This window comes from Lontra canadensis, unplaced genomic scaffold, assembly GCF_010015895.1.
Source record: "Lontra canadensis isolate GAN:19392208 unplaced genomic scaffold, GSC_riverotter_1.0 scaffold106, whole genome shotgun sequence".
NCBI lineage: Eukaryota > Metazoa > Chordata > Mammalia > Carnivora > Mustelidae > Lontra > Lontra canadensis.
The window spans coordinates 1,788,707-1,813,254 of NW_022631100.1; the positions used below are offsets into that span (position 1 = coordinate 1,788,707).

The window sequence follows — 24,548 nt, forward strand, 5'->3', positions numbered from 1 at the left end:
GGGCTCCCTGCTCACCGGGGAGCCTGCTTTTCCCTCTGACCCTCCCCCTTCTCATATTCTCTCTCTCTCTCTAAGAAATAAAAATCTTAAAAAAAAAAAAAAAAAAGGATAAAAAAAGCACCACAAATCAATGGCCAAACAATGAACTGTTGAATGGATGGTTCTTGGCCGTCCAAAATGAGGACTCTAACTTAGAACATTTCCCTAAGTTAACTTAAGTAATGTAACAAGCATTTAAGATTACACGTGGGGGATGCCTGGGTGGCTCAGTGGGTTAAGCCGCTGCCTTCGACTCAGGTCATGATCCCAGGGTCCTGGGATCAAGTCCTGCAGCATCGGGCTCCTTGCTGGGCAGGGAGCCTGCTTCTCTCTCCGCCTCTTCCGGCCACTCTCCCTGCTTGCGTGCTCTCTCTCTCTGACAAATAAATAAATAAAATAAAATCTTTTAAAAAATAAAAAAGATTACACATGGAACTTCTTGAAACTTCAACGGATTTTTTAACAACACATACAGTTCTTTATCAGAGTTCAAAGTACATGTTTAAAGCTTGGACACTTAAATAACCCCTGAAAGAATTTAAGATACAGTAAATTGCAGGTCCCATAAAATTTTTAATTATACAATAATACTCAAAATTAGAGAAAAACGGGACAAGTACACCTTCAAACAGACGCATGCTTTTCTCTTTGTCCACAACGCAGTTTCACAAAGACAGGGAGCTGCTGTTTATGCTACCATGGCCTCAGACCGCAGGAGAGGTTCATGGCAGGCACAATGGGCTGCGAGTCACACTTTATTTTCAAAAACAACACTTAGAGCCTATCAATCAAAATGACTGTGAAAACTACATTAAGGAAAACATCTGTATTTACCAAATGTAGTTTTAAAAATCAGAGATTGAGCCAATATACAAAATCATAAAAACCCAGTTTATATAAAATTTCAAACATTCAAGTAGCATATGGCTATTGGATTGAATGGTCAAAATAAAAATTGGTAGTCACTCATAACTGTAAAGAAAAAAAGATCATGGCAAAATCAGAAATGTGTTACATAAAACAAATGAAAATACCACCCAAAAGCCTTTCACATATCGGGTCTTAAGGGGTCAATCTTATTTAACTATAATTCAAGGTAAAACTTTTTGTGAGCACTATAAATTTCTGCTAGAAACTTCTAATAAGCAAACACCTGAGTGTATGCCAAAAAATTTTTAGTAATAGTATACATTATGAGTAAAAATAATAACAGTCATTCCACAAAATAAACTCAGAATCTTAAACAGGTTATTTTCAGTGGTAGACAATAAAAACAGGAATTCCTTGTCTCTTCATTTTGGAAAAAAACAAATTCCTAGTGGATATTCCAGGCAAATTAAAGCCCAGACTCTTCTACCATTTTCAGCCAACGAAGTTACTACTGTTCCTTTTTCCTTTGGACAGTACCTTGAGAAAGAAGGGACAACAGAGCCAAAGGGGAAACGGGGTTTTACCTTTGGGGGGGGGGGGGGGTGGCAGAAGCAGGTGGGAAAAAGGTACCAAGCAGCTACTGAACAAGGGAGGACTGCACAGAGTGACCTATCCACTTGAAGTGAACAACACGGTGTAAAAATCCCATGTGTTAACACAGAATACTAGACTATATTCCTAACAGTATGTAAATGACCTAACAGTAGAAATCCTCCTTTTTTATTCAGCTAAGTATCACAAAAAAGCAAATATTTTTGTAAATGGTGAAAAAACAAGATTTGAAAATAAGCATAATAGAGATGGTTTAAGTAATCCCTAAGGGAAAAGATTACAAGATGGCTGCAGGCTGACTTTAGTCACCATTAATTAGACATTCCAGTAGGGGTTGTCAAGGGTTAAAACAATGCACAAAGGGGATGATGTCAGTCTACAGCATTGATTTCTCACAGGGTTTATGAAGGAAAATCTGCACAACAGAAAAACAATTCCAAAAACATGAACCTAGAGCAATCAAGGGCTTGTTCATTTCTGAAATGCAAATAGGAAATACCAAATTAAAATCTTAAAAAAAAAAAAACCAACATCTTGTAAACAGGCATTATTACTTTGAAAACACAACATCATAAAATAAAGCTCAGAACATGTAAAACAAAGTGCTACATCTTCCCTTTCAACAGTCCTCTATGTCACAAAAACAGTACTTCCAATGTACTAACCACGTCATGAATTACTATAATCCAATTTTAAAAGATCGGAGACAAAGATCTAGCTCTTAAATTGTACTGGGTAAAGAAAAAAAAAAAAGCTGCCATTTTTTTCTCAGTATTTAACCAAGCTAAGCTGTCAAAGTTAAAACTAGGCACTGTTCTTATAATGCGCAGGCTCCAGTCAAGACACAGGGAGGGAGGGAGGATGTACTTGTGTGGTAACCTAACCAAGAAAAACCCAAGCACCGTCACAGACACAGGTCAGTTACTGGTCTCCACTGAAAACCGATGCTGACCTACCCCAGGAGTCCCTCTGAAACATGGTGCACCCTGGCTTACACCATTTTTAAACTAGCATTATCCCATGATTAGAAAAGCAAAAAAGCACCTAAATAGATGTATTCGAGAAATTACTTTGACACTAACTACAATTAGAAGGAAACACATACTGTCTTGAAATGAAAAATGATAAATATCATTTAAAATTTTAAATTTTATCACCAGTCGATGGAGTTTTCTAATGAAAAGGAATGCCAAAAACAAAGAGCACCAACGGAATCAAGGATTGCTCTCCCACCCACTGAGAAATCTGACTGCTGACCTTCAACAGGTTAGCTTCACTGACTACCCTGCCACAAGCTTCGCAACCATGACCCACTCAATCCTTGGAACAATCCCGGCAAACAGGTACTGCCGCTATCCCCATTCTGCAGATGACAATACTGAGGCTCAGATGTTAAAGACCTTGCCTATGGTTATAAAGGTACTAAGTGATAAACCCAGGGTTCAAACTTGAGCCATGTGAGCACAGAATGCTTCCCTTAACTACCAAGTGGGTATGTGTTTGGTCTTCTGGGTTTCAGCTTCTTCACCCGTGCAGTCAAAGGTTCTAACTGTACAATCCAAGGTTCTAACTAACAAAATGCAAAAGCAGCAACAGAGGTTTCAACTATTAGGACAGATTTAGAAGGAGAGGAAAGGAGAGTCAGTAAGAGAAACACAAATGCCCAATTAAAAAAGAACAATTCACAAAACATTCAGAGAAAACAGAGATGAAAAACACCCCAGTTAGCTATGGCAAAGAAATGCAAGCTAAAACAAGATACCCTTTTAAACCCTGTTAATGCCCATCTGGGAAAAAGGTTTATCTTGTTGATAAAAAGGAAATGGTACAAGCCCTGCCAAGAGCTGTTTGTCCTTATGCATCAGGAGTCTCTGAAATGCAGATATCCACTGATTCAGCGGATTACACTGTTTATAAGTGTATTCTGTAAGTGTATCATGTATGTACAAATGTTAAGCCAACAACCACTCATGATGATGGGAAATTCCAACATGAGACCAACTAGGTAAATACATTTTCAGATTGAACTTTATGAAACTGTCGATATTTGGCCACTTGTGAATTGAAATACACAGAGTAATTTTAAAAATAATATGTATCTCTATTTAAAGTTGACCTTTTAGGACGCCCTGGTGGCTCAGTTGGTTAAGCGTCTGCTTTCGACTCGGGTCATGATCCCAGAGTCCTGGGATTGAGGCCCACATCAGGCTCCCTGCTCAGTGGGGAGTCTGCTTCTCACTCTGTCTGCTGCTCTGACAAAAATAAATAAAATAAAATCTTTAAAGTTGACCTTTTAAATATCAAAGAGGAAAAAATAGGAGACAAACCCCACTATTTTAGGTAAAAAGAAAGGTCAGTGAAGAGAATATCTGAGAATCAACTCTCCGCCTGGCACCTTTACAGACATTGTCTCTAATTTCCTACAGTCGCCCTGTAACGTACTGTTACTCTCAGTTCACAGGTTTGGGAGCAAATCTCAGACAGGTTAAATAATTTAGGGAACTAATCAAAGGCGAGGCTAGGATTCAAAGGAGACCTTCATGTCTGACTTCAAAGTCTGTACCATCTCCAATCGGTTACTTCCTCAAGTGTATTAGAACTAATATTATAACATATTATCAATAACAGGAGGGCATCCAGGACATAATAAAAAATTTTCATGAAATAATACTGCTTTCAAAGCAAAAAAGACCATGAAAATACATGTTGTGGGCTCAGCTGTGACCCCACCCCTCAGAAAGCCACTGTATTTGGAGATGGGACCCTTAAAGAGGTGATTAAGGTAAAACGAGAGCTCATACAGCTGGCCCCATCCAACCTGACTGCTGCTCTTAGAAGAAAAGATGAGGATACAGACAGAGGGCAAACTGAGGACAGCGAGAAGGTGGCCTTCTGCGAACCTAGGAGACAAGCCTCAGAAGTAACTGGACCTACCAATACCCTCTTTCTGGACTTCTGCCCCAGAGCAGAAAGAAGGTGAGTTTGTGTCGATGAAGGCACCATCTGTGGTGTCTGGGTACCTACCCAGGTAGGGCAGCCTACCATGCTGCCCTTACTCTGAAAGGACTGAACGCCGTAAAAACCTAAACCTGTCCCCCCTCCCGTATTAAAGAAAATATGCTTTTAGACAGATTACCCAGAAAGCACCAAAAGAGAACATTTTACAAACACTTTTAATGAAATTTGAGATGATTTTAAAAATATACCTCCATTTAACCTACTGGAATTACCATATTAAACAGCTTTGGTAGTCCATTCAATTACAATCCCAAAACTAGCCCTTCTCACACCTATCTAATAAAATAACCTACCTCGGTCCTGATTAATGCAGCAGACAGTGCCCACCGCAAAGACCTGAGATGCACAGCGGAGTAGTGGTATGTCTTACATGTCCAACACTAAATCATGAATGATTTTTCTTTAAAGGCAGAGACCACAAACAAGAGCAGAGCACCACAGCCGACTACAGGTGTCAGCACAACTTGGGAGCTGGAAAGCAGATGGATCCACGCTGACGGACTGAGCAAGCTGAAGAACAGGGAAATTATCTCATGGAGTCATTGCTGGTACGAACAAAGAAAACCCTAGAAAGGCTCTGGAATCAGGAATGAGGAAGGCTAAAAAGAACTGGCTGAAACACCCCAGAAGGAGTCATCCATCAAGTCCCCAGATCCCATAACCCAAGCAAACAAGCAGACACGGAGCCCTCAGCACTGCCAAGTTCACAGGGGAAGGACATGAACAAAGGCGTTTCTGAGGGAGGCCCACCGGGAAAGATCACCACCAACAGCCCCCTGCCCGCCTCCCCCAGCTCAGCTGCAGGGTCTCCGCAGCCCACCTTTGCCTCTCAGGCAGGAAGACCCTTTTTTCCCTTACAGGAAAAAGGACCTACAGACACTGACAGCTGAAAGTCTCTCTGAGAAAGTCGGATCCAGCGGTCTGGTCAATAGAGCAACACCCCTCTGTAAGGCTCCATCCTCAGGAACGTGCCTCCCAACTCAAGGTAAGAGAAAAACAAAACAGAGCCTCACACTTAAATCTGACAGCCAAGGACCATGGAACATTCGTGAAATCCTCCAATTTGAAAGATAAACAAAACAGAGGGAAGGGAGACATTTTTTTAAAAAACAAAAACAAGACAATGCAGGGAAGAGGAAAATTTTCTAATTACATATAATTGATATCCTCAAAGGGAAATATTCATTGGTGAAATAAGCATTTTACTAGAAGAAATATTCATTAAACAAAAAACCCTTTGAAATTAAAAAATAAACAGTAAGATGTTCGTGAATCCAGTAAGAGTTGAAACATAAATAACAACAAAGATAAATGGGGGGGGGGGGAGCTAGTCCAGAAGGCCCAGAAACCCCGTACGAAGCTCTTCCCTTTCAGACTGCCCATTACCAAACAAATTGCTGAGCACTGAAAGGCAAATGCTTCTAGATTTAAAGCATCCATCAAAAGCCAGCACAATGAATTGGTTTTTACAGACTCACATTAAGACACACCACAAGAAAGTTTCAGAGCACCAGGAATAAAAGGGAAGTTTCTAAAGCTTTCAGAAAGAAAAAAACGGTTTCTTCCAAAGGACTGAGAAACAGAATGATATCCAACTTTTCAGAGCAACCCAGGAACTCAAAGACACTGGAGCAACACCTTCAAAATCCTGAGGAAGAATAATTTCCAGCCTTGACTTCTAACCACAGCCAAATTACCAATCAAGCAGAGGCTCTAAGAAAAACATTCTTAGACACTGTAGGTCTATAAGAACTTGCTTCCCAGGCCCCATTTCTCAGAAAGCTACAAGTGGTAAGGAACACAGAAAAAAGGCAAAGAGAATTCACAGGACAGTGAAAATTATACTGTACGTCACCCAAAAAAGCAACTGGTCCAAACTGGAACAGAAGGTTAAAGGTATCCAAAAAAATAAAAAATAAAAAGCCGCTGAAGGATGGCCTGGTATGTTTGTACTGAACGGAGAGGTCACCATTGGTGGGATAGTCTGAGGCCAAGAAAGTAGTGAGAGCGTGGAAAACAAAGCACAAAACGCCAAAATCCACCAAATCCAGACTCGACAAAGTCATCTGCAAGGAAAATGTGACCACGGTGTACCACAAAGCTCAGATGTAAACATTACTTATATAATCATAATAATACCAATCTTGGTTAAGATTGTTGTTACATAACTGTATCTAGAAGACAAAAAGAAAAACAAGTACGTATCATGGGGAGGGAGGAGGGACTAAGAAACTAAATTCCTACCTTCCACAATGGGAAGTCAAGGCATAAATTCTAAAACTGGAGCGAGTCAAGAAATGTTTGAAATACCAAAAAACTGCAGAAGCAGCATGGAAAGGTGGCAGTGGTTCTTCTGGAAAGCTGGATTCTAGAAAAGAAAGGTACAGGGCCAGGGATTCCTTTTTTTTTTTTTTTTTTTAAACTCTAGGATCTGTGGAACTATTTGACTTCATAAACTATGTACTACTTTGATAAAAATTAAATGTCAGAATCATGCTTTAGTTTTTAAAAATCATGCTTTAGAATAATATTTAATTACACAGGAAAATATCCACAGTACATTACCAAGGGGGAATCACATTACAGAACATTATGTTCAATTAAAAAAAGAACAGAAAATAAACATACGAAAAGTGTTTTTTTCTGTAGTGGCGGCATTATTTTCATTTTCTTACGTAAGCTTTTCTGTATTGTTCAAATTTTCTAGCATATACACGCATTACTTTGTAATTCAATTAATTAAGTAAAGAAGAAGTAAAAGGTCAGTAGAGCCCAAAGACCAAATAATTAAATAATGATTCCTGTCCCAGGAAGTCACTTAGGCCCCATTGTGTGGTTAAAAATAAATTTGTAATTTTTATAATTACTATAAAACCCTGGGGGACACTCAAAATCTAGCAAGAAAAAAAAACAATGCCAGGTCCCCATGCCAGAAGCTGTTCTCATCTTTTTCAAGGGTCCTTATATTTCATCTGTCGTAAACTTCACACCAAGATTACAAAGCTCAGAGAGCTGACTTCCAGCTTCAAAACTCTAGATGGAGCAATCACTTCGTAAACCTAAAATGTAACCCAAAATGCTGGAACACAGAAACAATTTAGAACTTCTCTTATGTCCAAAACAGAACTAAAATTAAAAGTGGGGGGGGGGAGCAACCAATAAAGTAGAGGAATATTTACAAAACAGAAGTAGTACAACCACTACAAACGCTGGATTTGGCCCACACATGCGTTCAGAGGAAAAACAAATACTCGAATGTTCATGACATTGTAATATCCCAGCATTAATCCAAATGCTCATCAAAAGTAGAATGGATAAACAAACTAGCATTCCACACAGTGAAATAAAATGAACAAAATGAGTGACATGCACAAACGACACAAAGCTGACGTTGCACCGAGGCAGCAAGACACTGAATACGTACCGCGCGGTTCTATTTAGGTAGGGACCAAAACAGGCAAAACTAATCTATGCCATCACACGTGAGACAGTGGTTACCCTCTGAGGACAGACTGTGACTGTGAGAAGGCAGGAGGGCAGCAGGGTTCTCTTTGCGCTCTGGATGCTAGTTACATTAGTCTGCTAAGTTAGGGATGACTTATGATATGTGTTCTCGCCATTACACGTTCTTCTTCAGTAACAATTTCAAACGGAAGAGTGGTAGTACTCAAATGACCAACAAGCACATGAGAATATACTCAACATCAGTAATTATTAGGGAAAGACAAACAAACAAAAAAAAATACAAGATACCCTTCACACTCACTAAGATGGCCACAACGAAACAATAAAAAAAACAAAAACAAAAACCCTAAAAATTAGAGCCGGCAGAGGACATGGAGAAATTGGAACTCACATACATTGCTGATGGGAGTCTAAAATGGTGCAAGCACTGGGGAAACCAGTTAGACACATCATGAGTAAGTTAAACACAGACTGACCGCACGACCCAGCAATTCCATCCCTAGATCTATGTCCCGAGGAACTCTACAGGACCTCAGACAAAAACGTGCATATAAATGTCCACAGCAGCTCCATCCACAGCAGCCAAAATGAGAAACAACCCAAATACCTGTCTACAGACAAATAGAGAATCAAAATGTAGCTATCTATATACAAGCAATGGAATGAAAAGGAATCGAAGTGTGAAAAAGAATTAAGTATTGAAGCTTGCTACAACACGGATGACCCTGACACCCTAGCTAGATGGGAGACCAGACACAGAAAGCCACACATTTGGTTCCATTCATTGCAGATACCCAGAACTGGCCAGTCTGTCAGGTCAGAATGCAGATCAGTGCTTGCCAGGAACTGAGGGGGTGACTGCTTCATGGGTATGGGGCTTCAAACAGTGCTGGCAGTCACACCACATGACCAAGGTACTTAATGCCACTCACTCATGCACTTTAAATTGGTTACCATGGTAAATTCTGTGTTAAATCTATTCTACCACAATAAAAAAAAAGTCTTTGAAAAAAGGTAACCCTTAAATGCAGGCCAGGATATGGTTAGCATTTAAACTAAAAACAATCCATTTTGCAAAGAATTTTGGCAATAAATAATTTAAAAAATTATCTTTGGGGACACCTGGGTGGCTCAGTTGTTAAGCGTCTGCCTTCGACTCAGGTCATGATCCCGGGGTCATGGGATTGAGCCCCACACTGGGCTCCCTGCTTGGGGGGGAAGCCTGCTTCTCCCTCTCCTACTCCCACTGCTTGTGTTCCCTCTCCCACTGTCTCTCTATCAAATAAATAAATAAAACACATTAAAAAAATTCGTTTTTGTCCAAGTTCATATTTCTCCTTCTGAGAACCCTAAGAAACAAACAAAAAAAACCCTTTAGATCCAAAAGTGCTCATTATAACATTTTTAATAGCAAAAAATAACTAAATGCCAAGCTATCAGGGAACAGGTAAGTAAATCAACAATATATTTATAAAATTAATTATGCCAAAATGAAAAATGTTTACTGAAGGCATCCATTATAAAATAGGGGAATATTTATATGAAGAAGCAACTATGATTAAAAGCAAAAAATACAAATTCTATAAACACAAGCCAATAATTGTAAAAGACTCAAAGAATGCTTACTGTGGGTTTGCTATGGACACTGTATTTTCATTCTACTTTCTGTCTCTTGAACAAAGCAAGCTCGTTCTCATCTCGGGGCCCTGGGACCTGCTCTATTTGGAATGCTCTTCCTCCTCACCTGACACCTCCTCTCTCCAGTCAACTCAGACTTCACCCATGAGAAGGGCCTTCCCCTACCCACTCCCATCACAACAGGCCTTGGTGCACCCCCCCACCCCATCCCACCTTTTCCCACCCCACAGTTCATCTTCTTTACACTAACTTGAGAGTAACTGACTTGATTTACTGGTACATACTGCTTCTCCATTCCCTACTAAAATACACCCCCTGAGTACAGGGACTCTCACCTTGTCTATATACACATCCCAGACAACTGTACCTACCAGCAATAATGAGTATTTGTGAAGCTAATCAATAAATGCTCATTGACTGGTTAATGTGTTCCCTTTACTTTCCCACAGTTTGTCAATTTTCTAAAATATATACTACTTTTCTTTTTAACCCTATTTTTAAAGTTTACTTCAATGCTTAAATATTATTTATCAAGGCAAAGAATATACAGAACTTTGTTGGATATTCCCAAAGGACAAGCCAAGGGTCTAGCTTTTTATCACAACCACAAAAATAACTAGTTATAAATCCTTCCTAATAAAGGATAATGCTCTAGTATACTTTATAGCCTATCTTACCTATTTTCAGAAGCTTAGAGAGCTCAAATTTCAAGTTCCATTAAGGTGTTTAATCACCTTTCCCAACACCAATCCTCCCTTCATTCCATCACCCATGCCCTTCCCCACCATACGACCTCTGAGTGCCATTTTAAAAGACTCACATGTAATTTATGAGAATTATTTCAGAACTCACTGGAAACAGTATGCAAAAATATTAAATGATGTTGAGAAGTAAATAAATTTAATCTTACTCATATATATGAATTTCAAATTAAGATACACTAGAAAAGCAGCCTAACTGTATTTGCTCTTCTGTTGATCTGTGGTTGAAGTGCAGTTTCACAAGAACATAGCTATATATAGCATTTATAATTATATTTATATTGTATCCATATACAAAAATTGAAAAGAAAAATATCCTTTTCTGAAGACAGAGCAAGTCGAAATGTTCAAGAATCAAAAGTGCTACCACACTTTGTAGGCACTGACAATGCCAGATTCCAATAAAATACAAGCATTTAAAATTTACTCATTGTTTCCATTTGTCATTGGAAAACTGTGCCCATCCACTAAATCAAGGTTTGAAGATGCCTGGCTTAAATGCTAAAAATCTACTGAGCCAGCAAATATAACCTTGAACATCCAAAAAAAAAAAAAAGTTCTCTCTGTCATTTTATCATTAGAAGAACTTTGCTGGTGTACTGACAAATGTGCCAGCCATTTTAAAAGTAGATTTAAATCCTACTCACAATGATACAACCAAACTACATATACAAATAGACCTCCAAGTTCTTACTCTTCAAGGCTCAAAGATATCACCAGAGACCTTCAAGATAAAAAAAACCTGCTCCGGTAACACAGAAAGACCTTCTACTGATGACTGACAGCTTACAGCTCAAGCCTAAATAGACCCAGGGGTTGTTAAGATCCTGGCTCATAATTTAGACACATTATCTGGTGTTTAAAGATGAGCATACATTCACATTAAAAGTTACCCACCACAGGTTCTTATTTCTGTAGTATTAAGTAAGTGTTCATTCGGATGATCAAAAGAATCTCAACAGAGCAGTACTAAGTCACAGGGTGGCAATTAGTGTCTTCTGTAAAGTCTTGACATAATTAGAACCATCACAGCAGGTGAGATATCTCACCCCATGGATGCCACACAAACCCACTAGGCAAACTTAGGATTCAATCAACTAAGTAAATTCCACTACCAACGCTTCTACTACCAATGCTTCTAGAAATTATTAGAATTTAAATTCCAACACAAAATATGGATATGATAAATCATGCCTCATACAATCCAAACAATAAGAAGGCATTTGTGTCTCTGCCATTGCCAAAATGGTTAAATAACATACAGGTAATTTTTTACATTCTGCTACCACCACTCATAATTAAACTCTGAACAAAAACTAAGAGAACACACAAGCAACATTTTCAGTTTGCTCAATACTAGCTGTCAACTACTCTTTAAAGGAAGCTCCCCTAAACAGAAAGGTTATCCATTAGAAGCATTATCAGCCAAAACGAAGTGAATGTAACAAGAGGACTGAGCAGAGAAAACACTCATTCTTGGGGCACCTGGGCAGCTCAGTGGTTAAGCGTCCGCCTTCGGCTCAGGCATGATCCCAGAGTTCTGGGATTGAGTCCTGCATCGGGCTCCCTGCTCCGAGGGGAGTCCGCTTCTCCCTCCTTCTCTCCCTCTCCCCTGCTGTGCTCCCTCTCTTGCTGTCTGTCAAATAAATAAATAAAATCTTAAAAAACAAAAACAAAAGCAAAACCCCTTCATCCTTGAAGCAAAGGAACATGATTTCAGGAACCAGGAAGCAGATTTCAGCCACATACCAATGTGCACCTAATCCCCAAACGGACTGTTTAGCAGCCGCTGCCCCAAACATGTTCCTGGAAGAAAATGACAACTCCCTGAAAGCAATCAGCCTTCCTAACATTCAACTTTTCGGTAACTGGGGAAAAGAAAAAGGGAACCATGGGCCAATATCCCTAAAAACTAAAATCACCAGCAGTCTCTCTTAAAAAAGAATGGTCATCCAGATACAAAACTGCCCCAAGGATTGCTTTTAACCAACCAGATGCCAATTTAGAATTCCTGTCTCCTTTATTTCTCTCCTTCTAAGAGAATACAGCACAGAAATAATGGGACAACAACTACCTCTGCTCCTACCGTCACTCCTGCTTCATCACTCACTAATAAGTAATTCAGGGACCCTAGACAGGTGCTCAGGGTTCTTCCCATCCATTCATTCATTCAGTCCAGAAAGATTCACTGAGTGCCCACTAAACGTCACACGCTATCCTACCTTGTTTTCCTCTGAATCACTGATGAATCCTCAGTGATTTCTGTACTAAAACTCAACCAGAAGTTTTAGTCTTACAACACTGAAATGAAAAAGCAGAGAGCCACCTCTGTGCCTTAAATTTCCAGTTTTTAACTATCTTTATACCAGCAACTACTAGGAAGCCCCTTAAACCCAACCAAACAAAACCCCAAAGGATTCTGACACAGCAAAAAGGCAGAAGGTTAAGAAAATCCCAAGACTCCTACAATGGCATACCGTGAATCACAGAGATGTCCAACCCACAACCACTCATCTCCCAAAAAGCACTTGCCAATGCTTTGAAACCAATGAAAAACACGCTGTACAGAATACCAGCCCGTACCTACTGGTTGGACACTCAGAGAAACACAGTTTCACAAATCAATACTTGCCATTACCAATACAATGTATTCTGGCATATTCTATTCTTTCAGTTCAGATAAACGCTGTTAAAAACCCAGCTGGAGGGGCACCTGGGTGGTTTAGGTCATGGTCTCAGGGTCCTGGATTCGAGCCCTGCATCCCACTCTCTACTCACCAGGGAGCCTGCTTCTTCCCTCTCTCTCTCTACCTGCCCCTCTGCCCACTTGTGAAATCTGTCAAATAAATAACATCTTAAAAAAAAAAAAAAACCCACTTCGAAGACCACCACCCTAAACAGTCCTTGCTTGCCCTGTTCCCCCCTCCTCAGCCTTATTTTGGAGACACAGAGGAAGGGAGGCGAACTCCTGGAGAGGAGAGCCATCCAAGCCTGGAGACTCAGGAGTCCCTGTTCTCAAGGCAGATGACGGAGGGAGCTGCATCGAGGGGAAGGGGGTCTTCAAACCTGGGCATTCCACTGGGAGACGCTGAATGGGTGGTCCTGGAGAAATATTTTTAAGACCTATGAGGTCAATTTTGCGGCCCCAGTACGACAATGAAAATCGCTGGTGATGACAAAATATACCGAATTGCCCATATCTGACGGGTTTTGTTTTGTTTTGTTTAGAACATCTTAAACTTTTTGCCCTTTGCGGGTAACCTAGACCACTTTTGAATGGACATCCGTGGAAGGCCAGTAACCGCCTCGAGCGAGCAAGCGCCAGGCGGGCGGCCCGCGCTCACCCCTCCCGCGTCCCTGTGGAATGAAAGCTTTCCCGCCCTCTCAGCACTCTTCAGATAGGTTGGACGGGAGCGGGCGCTAGGGCTGGGGGATCGTGCCTCAGTGCTGTGGGGAGCTGGATCACGAGGTCGGTTTCGCCTGCTAGCTCCCAGTTTCCAGCACGAACTAATGGCACACTGGCCTGCCCCTTTTCATCGAGGTCCGGGTCACAGGTCTTCGGTGGTTTGAACGTGCACTCTGCAGCGAAGTCAGCTCCAACCCTGACGGCCCCCCTCCCCTTACCACATGCAAGGCCGCCCGCATCCGCCCCACCTGGTCCACCCCTCATCCTGGCCTTCCCAGGATGCAGAGCGGCAGCCCTCCCAGGGTGCCCCACGCGCCTGCAGCCCCGCACTTCCTGTGCGCGGGCCTCAGACCTCCCAGAGCTGTACGGGGCGCAGCAGAACAACAGCGCAGCACCTGTGGCGGCCGCCGCCAACCCCCACCCACCTCCAGCTCGGCCCACGGCCCTGACCGGCCCGCCTAGCTCTCCGAGTCTCTTCCGCCCCGAGCAGCCAAGGAGATGATCCTTAGGCGATCCTTTCCGTCCCTGGCAACCCGGCTCTCGGCAGGGCCTCGGGCTGCTGAACGGAGTCTTCTCCGGGAAATCCCTGCCCCATTTCCTTGGCGGAGTGCCGGCTACGCCGTCCGACCTACCAGCAGATTTGGTCGCTGGGAGAGCCCCTCACACCCCGGGCCTCATGTCACCACCACGCAGGCCGTCGCTGCGTCAGTGCTACTTCATGCACAGAAAACTTTCCCCAACATTCCCCCCTGCTCACGCCCTCCTGACTCACCCCTGCGGCCGGGACCGCAGAAGACCTCCGAGTGACCTCTCTCAGCCTCAGGGCACCACGGGTTAGTCAGGCGGATAGAGACGAGCACTGCACGCTCTCACTTGCACGTGGCACCTAAGAAGGCCAAACCCGTAGAAATATACTAGAGGGGGGTGCCAGGGGCTGGACGGGGAGAGGCGGTCAGGGTGGGGGGGCTACACGACTGTGAGCTCAGTTCTGGTCAGTCTACAGCGCGGTGACTTCCTTCGATGAGTCGGATGTTAAGACAGGGCGTCTTAAATGTTCTAGCCATAAGGAAAAAGGAGATTATGTGAGGATATGGAGCTGGTGAGGTTTTCACAACGTTCACGGATCAAATCTGCACGATGCACACTTAAACTTCCCTACGTTGTCAACAGCGTTTCTCCATAAAGCTGGGGAAAACAGCGGTGCACGCGTAATTAAATGGTCTACCTCCTCAACACACACACCATGAGGATCCTATCACACCACCCACCAAAACCCTCAGTGGTTTTTACTAAATTATTTTTTGAATTCAGACTTCTCCCATATGGCACAGGAGCCTCCAACAACTGAATACATCCCACCACCTGGGCACATACTTCGGCCCCCGCTTCGTTGTCACCTAACATGTCCAAATATAAGCTCTCTGCGACATGCATGTTCTCCCTTCCTAAACTACTCCCACAGCGCAAGGGGACAGCAGCATCCGGTCTGGCGGACAGGGATCATTCAGACCCGATCATGCTCTCCCACAGTCTCCTCCGACCCCCCTCCTTATAGCCCCCCCTCCTTGTAGGAAAGGCTTGAAATGCAGCTGAAACTGTTTCTACCCCCAACATGAAACATTCTGTGTACTATCCTGTTAGACGCATAGAGAGGGTGTTTTTAATGTGTCAACTCTTTAAAAAGTCTTATTAAGACCATGTAACAATATGGAAAAGCGTTAATGATACCGTGTTAAATCAAAGAGACACTGAAGCTCATGCATCTTAAGTGTTAGGGTTTATAGGGAACGTCGTTCTCTTTCCTATATTCCAAATTTTTTTGACAGTGCTTCTAATTTTAAATTGAGGGTGATGGATATGTTCCCTAACTTGCCTGTGCTGATGGTTTCATGGGCACATACATGTCAAAACTTATCAAACTGTACACTGTATATAAAGTGTACATTAATGAAGCAGTTAAAATGCCTCAGTGGTATGCCTGAGAAACTGCTGCACAATGTCATTAACCCAAACCTCAAACATGTAACTACAGGAAAGGCTGGAAGGAGGGGGTCCAAGCAGGAGTCTGCTCCATAACGCCAAAGACTGAATTTCAAAAGGAAGAAAGGACGAACCTGAAAAAAAGAAAGATATGCTTCTAAAGAAACTGCCCCCCCCCCCCCCCACACACACACACCACCCGGTGCACAGAAGCCTTCTCTACGGAGCAAAAAAATACTTGGAAGTTAAGGCATTAGAAGTGGAACTTTTGTATTGCAGAGATTTGGGATTACACTAAAACCCAGAAGAAAAGCAGTCAAGAACTTTCAAGGCATTAGAGTTCTTCCCATGAATTTAAGAAATCTCAGGGGAAAAAAAAATCCAAAAAAATAGGCTTAGAGAAAGGGCCAACATGAAACAAAGAGGTGGCAGGTTTTTTGTTTGTTTAGGGACATATGCTTCTTGTGCTTCACTTCTCTCTTCTATTGCCCCATTTTTTTTTTTGTATTTTATCCTATAATTAGTAAATTAGTCCTTTTCATTTGTTTTCTAAAATGTTTTTCCCAATTTTTTTTTTTTTTTGCTTTGCTAAATATTAATAAGATACTTCTCCAAGGGTTCTCAGATTAAAGGGTAACCCTTTTGTGCTGGGTAGCTATTCTAAAAAACATCTGTATTAACCTGGTGAGTAAGGAAAGAAAGGAAACAGCCAACATGTCTTTTTATCAAGCAATCAAAACCCTGTAATTTCATCTATAAATCCAAAGTCAATGACTCTCTCATTAACAAATCTCTTGGAAGAGATAAGAGACTTTAAAAGCTAAAAGCTGGAGAGCCCAAGTGGCTCAGTCCATTGGGTGACTGCCTTCAGCTCAGGTCATGATCCTGGAGTCCTGGGATGGAGACCCACATCAGGCTCCCTGCTCAGCAGGGAGTCTGCTTCTCCCTCTGTCCTTCCCCCTCTCAAGCTCAAACTCTCATTCTCTCCCTCTCAAATAAATAAAACCTTTTAAAAAATAGTAAAATAAAAGCTAAAAGCTTTGTAATTTAGTGGCAATTGAGCAATCTGTCCTTGACAACAAAAGGGTGCTCTGTTCCCCACATCCGGTCTCAACCGCAAGGTGAAGAAGCTTAAAGATCCCCTGAAGGGGACATACCTAGGATCCCGGTTCTTATGACACCTGGCATGGGGTCAGTTCTCCCCAGGCCACAATCTTACGTGGCGTGTACTTCCTGCATCACCAAGTAGGTGGGATGTGAAGTGGCTTCTCCCCTGCTCTGACACCTGATGGTGGAGTGCCATGGTCAACAACATGGATATGGAACACTCAGACACCAGGTCCAAGCATCCTTACTCTCCTACATGACCCACCCCAAAGGTTGAGTGGGCAAGAGCCAACCAAGCAACAGTCTTAATGTAAAAATGAGTTTTCAGGGGCACCCAGAGTAACTCCTGGTCAACCAAAACTGCTCATATTCTTCTCATCCCTGAGGTCCAAAGGCAGCTCTGATTCTGGAAGAGGTGTACTTCCTCAGCTGACTTGAATTTCCAACAGTTTCAACGAAATCATCTTGCCTACCATATAGAGACAGCTTATGTATAACTAGGGCAGAGTCCCACTGAAGACGGAAGAACACTGCTTAGGAATACCTAGTGACTTCTGGATTTGTATCAACTGTGTTATTAATATTTCATCTCTTCTATTTCCCCCTCATTTTTATAAAGGCAAAAGTACAGTCACAATCAGTGCACCCCACACTCCGTACAAGGGCACTAACAGTGCACCCCCAAGCCAGCAGCTCGTCCACCCTGCCAACCGCCCAGATTCTTGTTCGTCAGCTGATGTGAAAAATACAAACCTGAGAACCGGGAGCAGTGTCTGCAGGCACAGGGACACATGAGAGCTCCCACAAGTCAGTGTCCTGTGTCCTGAGCAAGAACTTCTGGACTCAGTCATTCAGGAGGATGCAGGCAAACGTTCCCACTAGAAGAAAATGACGGGGTCTAAAGCTTACCAAACGAGATGGAAGGCATTTGCCTTAATAATTCAGCCCTTTATGTTATTGTTTTAGTTAGGACTCTAAGAAAACGCTGTCATTGCAAGACCCATTTCTCAGTCAGTGTAATTTTGTAGGAACATACTGCACACGTGGATTTGGACATGTGGTATCAAAGGTGCCTGTTAGATACACAAATGAATTAAGTTCTCAGATGACTGTCTAGAGCTCACAAGAGACAGGGAGCCTGAAGTTTAAATCTGGGAAGCAGCAGCACACGGGGCATAAAGAAAAACTGGGAGGAATGCAAGTCTGAGGGGGAGAAGAGAAAGACAGCAGAGGGAAGGACCCAGGGAAGCAGCCAGTGTGATAAAGAGAGAATCAAGAGCTTCAAGTCCCTTAAGTCCAAGTGGCTCAAGGCCAGGAGGGCTGACTGTGCTGGATGCGGTGACAAAGCCTGGGGTGACCAGGAGTCCCTTCCCTCAGCCTCCTCTCCTCAGAGAAAACATTCTTCTCAGCACATGAGAGTTGGGAATCCTATAACAACCTTTCCTTTTTCTTCTTTTTTTTTTTTAAGATTTTATTTATTTGACAGACAGAGATCACAAATAGGCAGAGAGGCAGGCAGAGAGAGAGAGAGGAGGAAGCAGGCTCTCTGCTAAGCAGAGAGCCCAATGTGGGGCTCGATCCCAGGACCCAGGGATCATGACCTGAGCTGAAGGCAGAGGCTTTAACCCACTGAGCCACCCAGGCGCCCCCTGTAACAACCTTTCTGAGAAAAGCCACTTGACCTCCAGAGTTGCTAATGATTTTCTAGCTAGAGAAGCAACAGTAACTCAGGCTACATCCCAGAAGCACCCCCTGGACCGGTGGCTCCTGAACCTCGTTTGGGATGCGTATGCTGACTGTACAGAGCCCAAAGGCAGGGGAAAGGAGACAGCCAAACCTATTCCTGCCCCCAGCTTCCAAGGGAATGGCATTTCCAAAGACTCACTACTTTGTCCCACACCCTCCAACTTATCAAAGCAATGAAAGCAGAAAGAGTCCATTGTTTCACGCATCCAAAAGGGCACAGCAGTAAATGAGAGCTTACCTGGGCAGCAAATGCATCACCACAGAACTTAAAGAGAGCCGGAGGAGATGGCGGTAACCAGGCCTTCCTCCTCCCAAACGCAATCCCACCACCTTTAGAGTCTAGGTATGATTCAGGATAAAGGCCCAGTGGAGCCATGAGTCAATTCTTGTAGATTTAAAGGTCAACATCAAAACATTCTCTGCCGCCGCCGCTTGCCGTGAAATGGACACTCTGTATATTTGCAGGCTGCCATGAAAACTGGCACAACGCTTCTGGAAAGCATTTGGCACTGTGATTCAAGAGCTTTTAAAACGGTTTCTATTTATTTGGAGATCTAATACTATTTCTGGAAATCTATCTTAAGGAATTAGCTGCAATTAGGAGGAAAAAACCCTTTGGGTCCATAAAAGCATTATTCATTATAGAGAATCACTTTAAACCATGTAAATAGCCATTTAAAAGGAAATAGGTAAATTACAGTGAAATATGCAACTAATAAAATTGAGTTTTTTAGAAGCATAGAAAATGCAAAACTTCAAATGAACAAAATATGCAGAGCTCATAATCAAATGTGTACATGAATGCACAAAAATAAAGGGAGGAATTTTTTTAAGATGGTGAACAGTAAAGAGAAATGGAAGTAAACTGTAGAGCCAATCTGGTTGATCAGGATGGTATATACAAATTAGGGGGGATTCAGGCCGAGGAGTCTCAAAGGCAGAAGATGTGCCAGAATATTCACAGGAGGAGGGAGAGAGTCAGAGGGAAGAGTGGGTTCTTTAGCTAAAGAATGGGAGTAGAGAAGCACCTGGGTGGGCATCTGACTCTTGATTTCTGTTCAGGTCACGATCTCTGGCTTATGGGATTGAGCCCCGTATCAGACTTTCACTGGGCGTGGAGCCTGCTTAGGATTCTCTATCTCCCTCTGCCCCTCCCCACCCTTCTAAAATAAGTAAGTAAATCTCTATTTTAAGAAAAAAAAAAAAAATGGGAATAGAGATGTGGTCCCTAGCAGAAAGAAAATCCATCATCTCTTGCATTAACAGAAAGCTCCAAGGACCCCGGGCACTGCCCTCTCCTGCCTCACTCCAGCCTACTGCTCCTCATTCGAGATTGCCAATATGAGCATCAAAAAGGTTCTCCATGAAGAGGAGGAGCATGAACTCAGAAAACACTGAGAAGCAGAAGATCCAATGCTGAAGGGCTTCAGACTTTGGATGCATCACATCAGAATTCCCTCCTAACAACCCACCTCCCTATATACATGTGTGTTAGGCTACCAGAAAACACCATGCATTCTGCGCACTCTCCCAGAAGGAACAGCATGGGAAGTGGCCCAGAAACAGGCTGGAAAAGGGCACTAAATCCTCGACATGCAATTAGCCGTAACATTTATAATTTTATACACAATTTGCCATAATAGAAATGAACACAAACTGCATCCTTTTAAAATTCATGACATACACAATTTATAGCCAAACTAAATGCAATAATGGTCCAAAATGCCGGCAAAAGATACTAAATTTACTTGAAAAAATTCTGTAGCTTTTTTTTGGGGGGGGGGTAGTTTTGAAAAGATCATCACTCTTAACCACTGCACAGAAAAGAAAGTGATTCAAAGAGAGGGCGCCGTCTCGTGGCAGCTGAGCGCATGGGTCTGGACTCCCGGGACCAAACCCCGACTCCGTCCGGCCTGCTGCGCGTCCTGCTCTGCCTCACACAATGTGTGCTCTCTTGGAGCAGAGCAAAAGCACCGTTTAGGTTTGTCACGAAGATTAAATGAGTCAGTTTATCAGAAGCACGTGGAAGACAGCCTGGCCTAGGTCACTAACTGGCCGCACAGCCTGTCCCTGGAGGAGGACAGAGGGGGCAGCCAGGACACCACTGTGAAGGTGCCCAACGCAAACATCCCACCCCTGAGACAGGAAACAGTATGTATACTGTACCACCATGTTCTAGAAAAAGGCTATTATCTGTCATCCACTTGCTATCAGAAGATTTTGATTTCTCCTGGAAAAAAAAAAATAAACTATTAGATTCTACATGAGATTCTATATAAGGGTAGGAATCCTGTAAAAATAATCTTTATCAAGCAAGGCCTTCTGACATCAACTTCTGGACCCATACTTCAAAAGAAACAAAGCTCTGATGTTCCAATTACTTAACTTGAATTTTCCAGCAAAAATGTACTCATTTTTGAGTAAACAGTAACAAAACAAATAAATACAATACAAAGCAAAAATATAAAACCCTTTCTTTGAACACAGCATCTCAGTGTAACTTATATGTGAGAACAGAAAGACCTCCCAGGCCTTTAAAGTAACCAATTATAAAAAGCAAGGAGAATCATCTTTAAACGTCTGTTTTAAAAAGAAACCTTGCAAAATAGCCCAAAACCACTTCTCTCCCATTACAAAATGAGCATGTGGTGCGAAGGGACACAGAATACCAATTTCCGATACCCTGTACTGACTGACAATGCTTGTTGCCTGGCAACGAGGGCCCGCAGGCTGGAAACAGCACAGAACTCCTTTTCTCCACTTGCCAAGCCACAGTTAACCCTGTCGCAGCTGAGGAGGGATGCAAACACTGTCAGGCAGAGACTACCACCAACACCCACAGCCTAATGGTAGAAAGTCTAAAGCCACAGAAACACAAGCCCAAGTCCCAGCCCATTTATATCTTGAGAGCAACTGAGATGCCTTTACTCTGTCCCTAAGTACAAGGAAAAAACCACTGCCCAGGGGACACATTTCTTTGAAATGCATCATCTGCAAGAATTGGTTTAAAAAAAAAAAAATCCAGGATGCCTGGGTGGCTCAGTGGGTTAAACCTCTGCCTTTACTCATGTCATGATCTCAGGATCCTGGGATCTAGCCCCACATCGGGCTCTCTGCTCGGCAGGAAGCCTGCTTCCTCCTTTCTCTCTGCCTGCCTCTCTGACTACTTGTGATCTCTCTCTCTGTGTCAAATAAATAAATAAAAATCTTTTTTTAAAAAATCCTAGGTAATGACATACCCATGCATCTTTTGTTTCATAATTTAAAAGAAGGAATTTGAGTGTTTCATTTTGTTTTCTAAAAATCGTAATTTATGAGTGAGGGCTGTAATTTCCTAACAACTTAAATTTTTCCCGATTTAAAATGTTATTTGAACTATTTGTATGTATTACCTTATTACCTATACAGGTAATTAGTAACATTTCATAAAACTTTTTTTCAACAGAATTCTGCTTCATCTAAAGACCAAAACATAAAAGCTTGTCATTATTCTTGCCATGGCTTTAAATACTTCCTTGTTTTGGGATTTCCCCATTTCTTTTGTGAAATGGTTGCCACACTCCACCTAATAAACAGATTAAATACCAGATAAAATAAACTTACAGAGTGGCTCTCAAACTTTTCGAAGATGAGAAAGCCATTTTAAAGTCATGACTTGTACTTTTAATGTACATTGACTGAGAAAATGTGATTGAAAAGCACTTTGGGGGGGGCCCCCTGCCCTGGGTGGCTCTGTCAGTTAAGTGACTGCCTCTTGATTTCAGCTCAGGTCATGTCTCCAAGTCGTGGGATCGAGCCCCGTGTCCCCGTGTCCTCCCTCCGCACTCAGCAGGGAGTCTGCTCAAGATTCTCTCTCCCTCTCCCTTTGCCCCTCCCTCTCTCTCTTTCTAAAAAAAAATAATAAAATACATATAAAAGCACTTTGAATTTACTATCTTTGAAATTAATCTGTATAATATCTTAAGGGCATGTACATATTTACTTGAAATATGATGCATGCGAATTGAAGGCTGGCAGCTTAGGATCACAGGCAAAGCTTGGTGCACACAGGTATATAAGTACTCTGCAAAATAATCTTACAGCTGCCCTCAGAGTCCACAAATGGGAAGTCATTAATCTACCAGAAAAGTTCAAATCATTTTGAAGACCTAGGGTAAAGTACACCCTTTGGTGTACTTTGGAAATGAAATGAACCACTCCCAGGTTCGGGTCTAGGCTCTGCGGCTTGCTAGCCATGCTCACTCATGCGCTGTCTCTGTCTCTCTCCAGCCAGAGCATCGCCGAGGCTAATCCCCCCATTGCAGGTGGCTGTGCCCTTCACGACCCATCAGTATCATTCCTTTACCCTGTCCTTCAAAGACTTACAAAATCTGCGCCCCCCCTTACATTGCCCATCACTTCCTTCCTGTACAAACTGAGAGGAGAGCAGAGACAGCACAGGATGTGATCTTAAGGTTGGACCTCAAATCTGAGCAGCAGCACTAGAAAGTAAAAGAATTACGGGCCGTATAAAGTCTGAGGAGCAAGGTCTTTGAAATTAGGCAGGACTCTGATTTGAACCTCAGCTGTCATTCACCAACCACATGACTAAACCCAGGATTCCTCCAAGGTAAGTGACCACACCAATCTCATGGCTTATCCTAATCCATTATATAAAGTGATTCACCGGAAGCACCTAGCAAGTCGCCTGGCCTGACCTTAAATGTACAATAGCTTTTACATATCACAGATTGACATATTTTACAGAAGGAGGGAATATTAAAAGTTGTCATATGTCACTGGCTGCCTCACTTGGGTTTGTACCCAGCGTGAGCAAAGGTTCACCTTGGAGATACTGTGACTTCTAGCCAGGAATTCGTGCCCTGTGCCTGGCCTGTATCGAGCTGCCAGATCAGTGAGGAAAACTCATCAAGTCTTTGGGACACAAAAGTTCATCATGAAAATATCTTTTAAAACAATGAGCTAATTAAATACTTGCATGAACTAACAATGAGGTATAACAAATTTCTTTCAATGTTGTTGGTTTTTTTTTTTTTCATTTCACTCGTGTTAAAATTCAAAAGTTGATTTTTTTCATCTTCATGGAGTTCCTAACTTAGAAATGGGATTTTTTCAACTGATTTCAGGACAGATTTTCTTTCTGAAACACTATTTACAAATTGTGGTGATGTTACCAAGCTAACAGATGTGTCTTTTGTAATAAAAATAGGGAACAGCACAAAAATCACCTTTTCTCACTTAAACAAAACAAATATTTTAAACATTAAGCTTTTTTTTTTAACTTTTCAAAATTGTACAGTAATTCCTGATATTACAGAATTTAGAGTAATAGTTCTCGACTGAGGGGACTTTTCTGCCATGCAACATTTGAGGCTGTCTAGAGACATCTTTGGCTGTGGCCACTGGAGGCCACTGAGGGACGGCTGGGGTGAGCTACTGGCATCTACGGGCAGCAGCCTGGACAGCCCCCACAACACAGAATTATCTGGCCCCGAACATCAATAAAGCCTGATTGAGAGGTTGGGATTCACAGTGGAGGTAAAAATACTTTCTTTCAAAATGACTAGAAATATCCAGTTTTCCCAGCATCATCTGTTGAAAAGATTATCCTTTCCCCATTGAATGGCACCCTTACCAAAAGTCAACTGACCACAAATGTGCAAATTTCATTTCCAGATGCTCCGTCTAGCTCCAACAGCCTACAGGGCTGTATCCACACTGGAACCGCACGGCTGGGATCACTGCAGCTCTGGGGGAAGTTCTCAATCAGCAAGTGGGAGTCCTCCAGCTCTATTCTTTTTCAAGATTGTTTTTACTACTCTGGATCCCTTGAAATTCCATCTGAATTTTAGGGTGGGCTTCTCAATTTCTGCAAAAAAAAACTGCCATTGGGATTTTGACAGATT

General features: G+C 42.3%; 1 protein-coding gene across 11 annotated transcripts in view; it reads right to left on the reverse strand.

Moving 5' to 3' along the window:
- ENAH (ENAH actin regulator) overlaps positions 1-24,548 on the reverse strand; it is a 129,775-nt gene that overhangs the window by 90,858 nt on the left and 14,369 nt on the right. The window contains exon 1 of one of the 11 annotated variants that reach the window (XM_032838836.1): positions 24,278-24,347. The exons of 7 other annotated variants lie outside the window; for them this stretch is intronic. In XM_032838836.1, coding sequence (XP_032694727.1) covers positions 24,278-24,312 — 35 coding nt within the window. In that variant the 5' untranslated portion in view covers positions 24,313-24,347. Of the gene's footprint in view, positions 1-13,469; positions 13,730-24,277; positions 24,348-24,548 lie in introns of those variants that run through there. 3 more of the 11 variants (XM_032838838.1, XM_032838843.1, XM_032838837.1) reach the window with 3 other exon arrangements.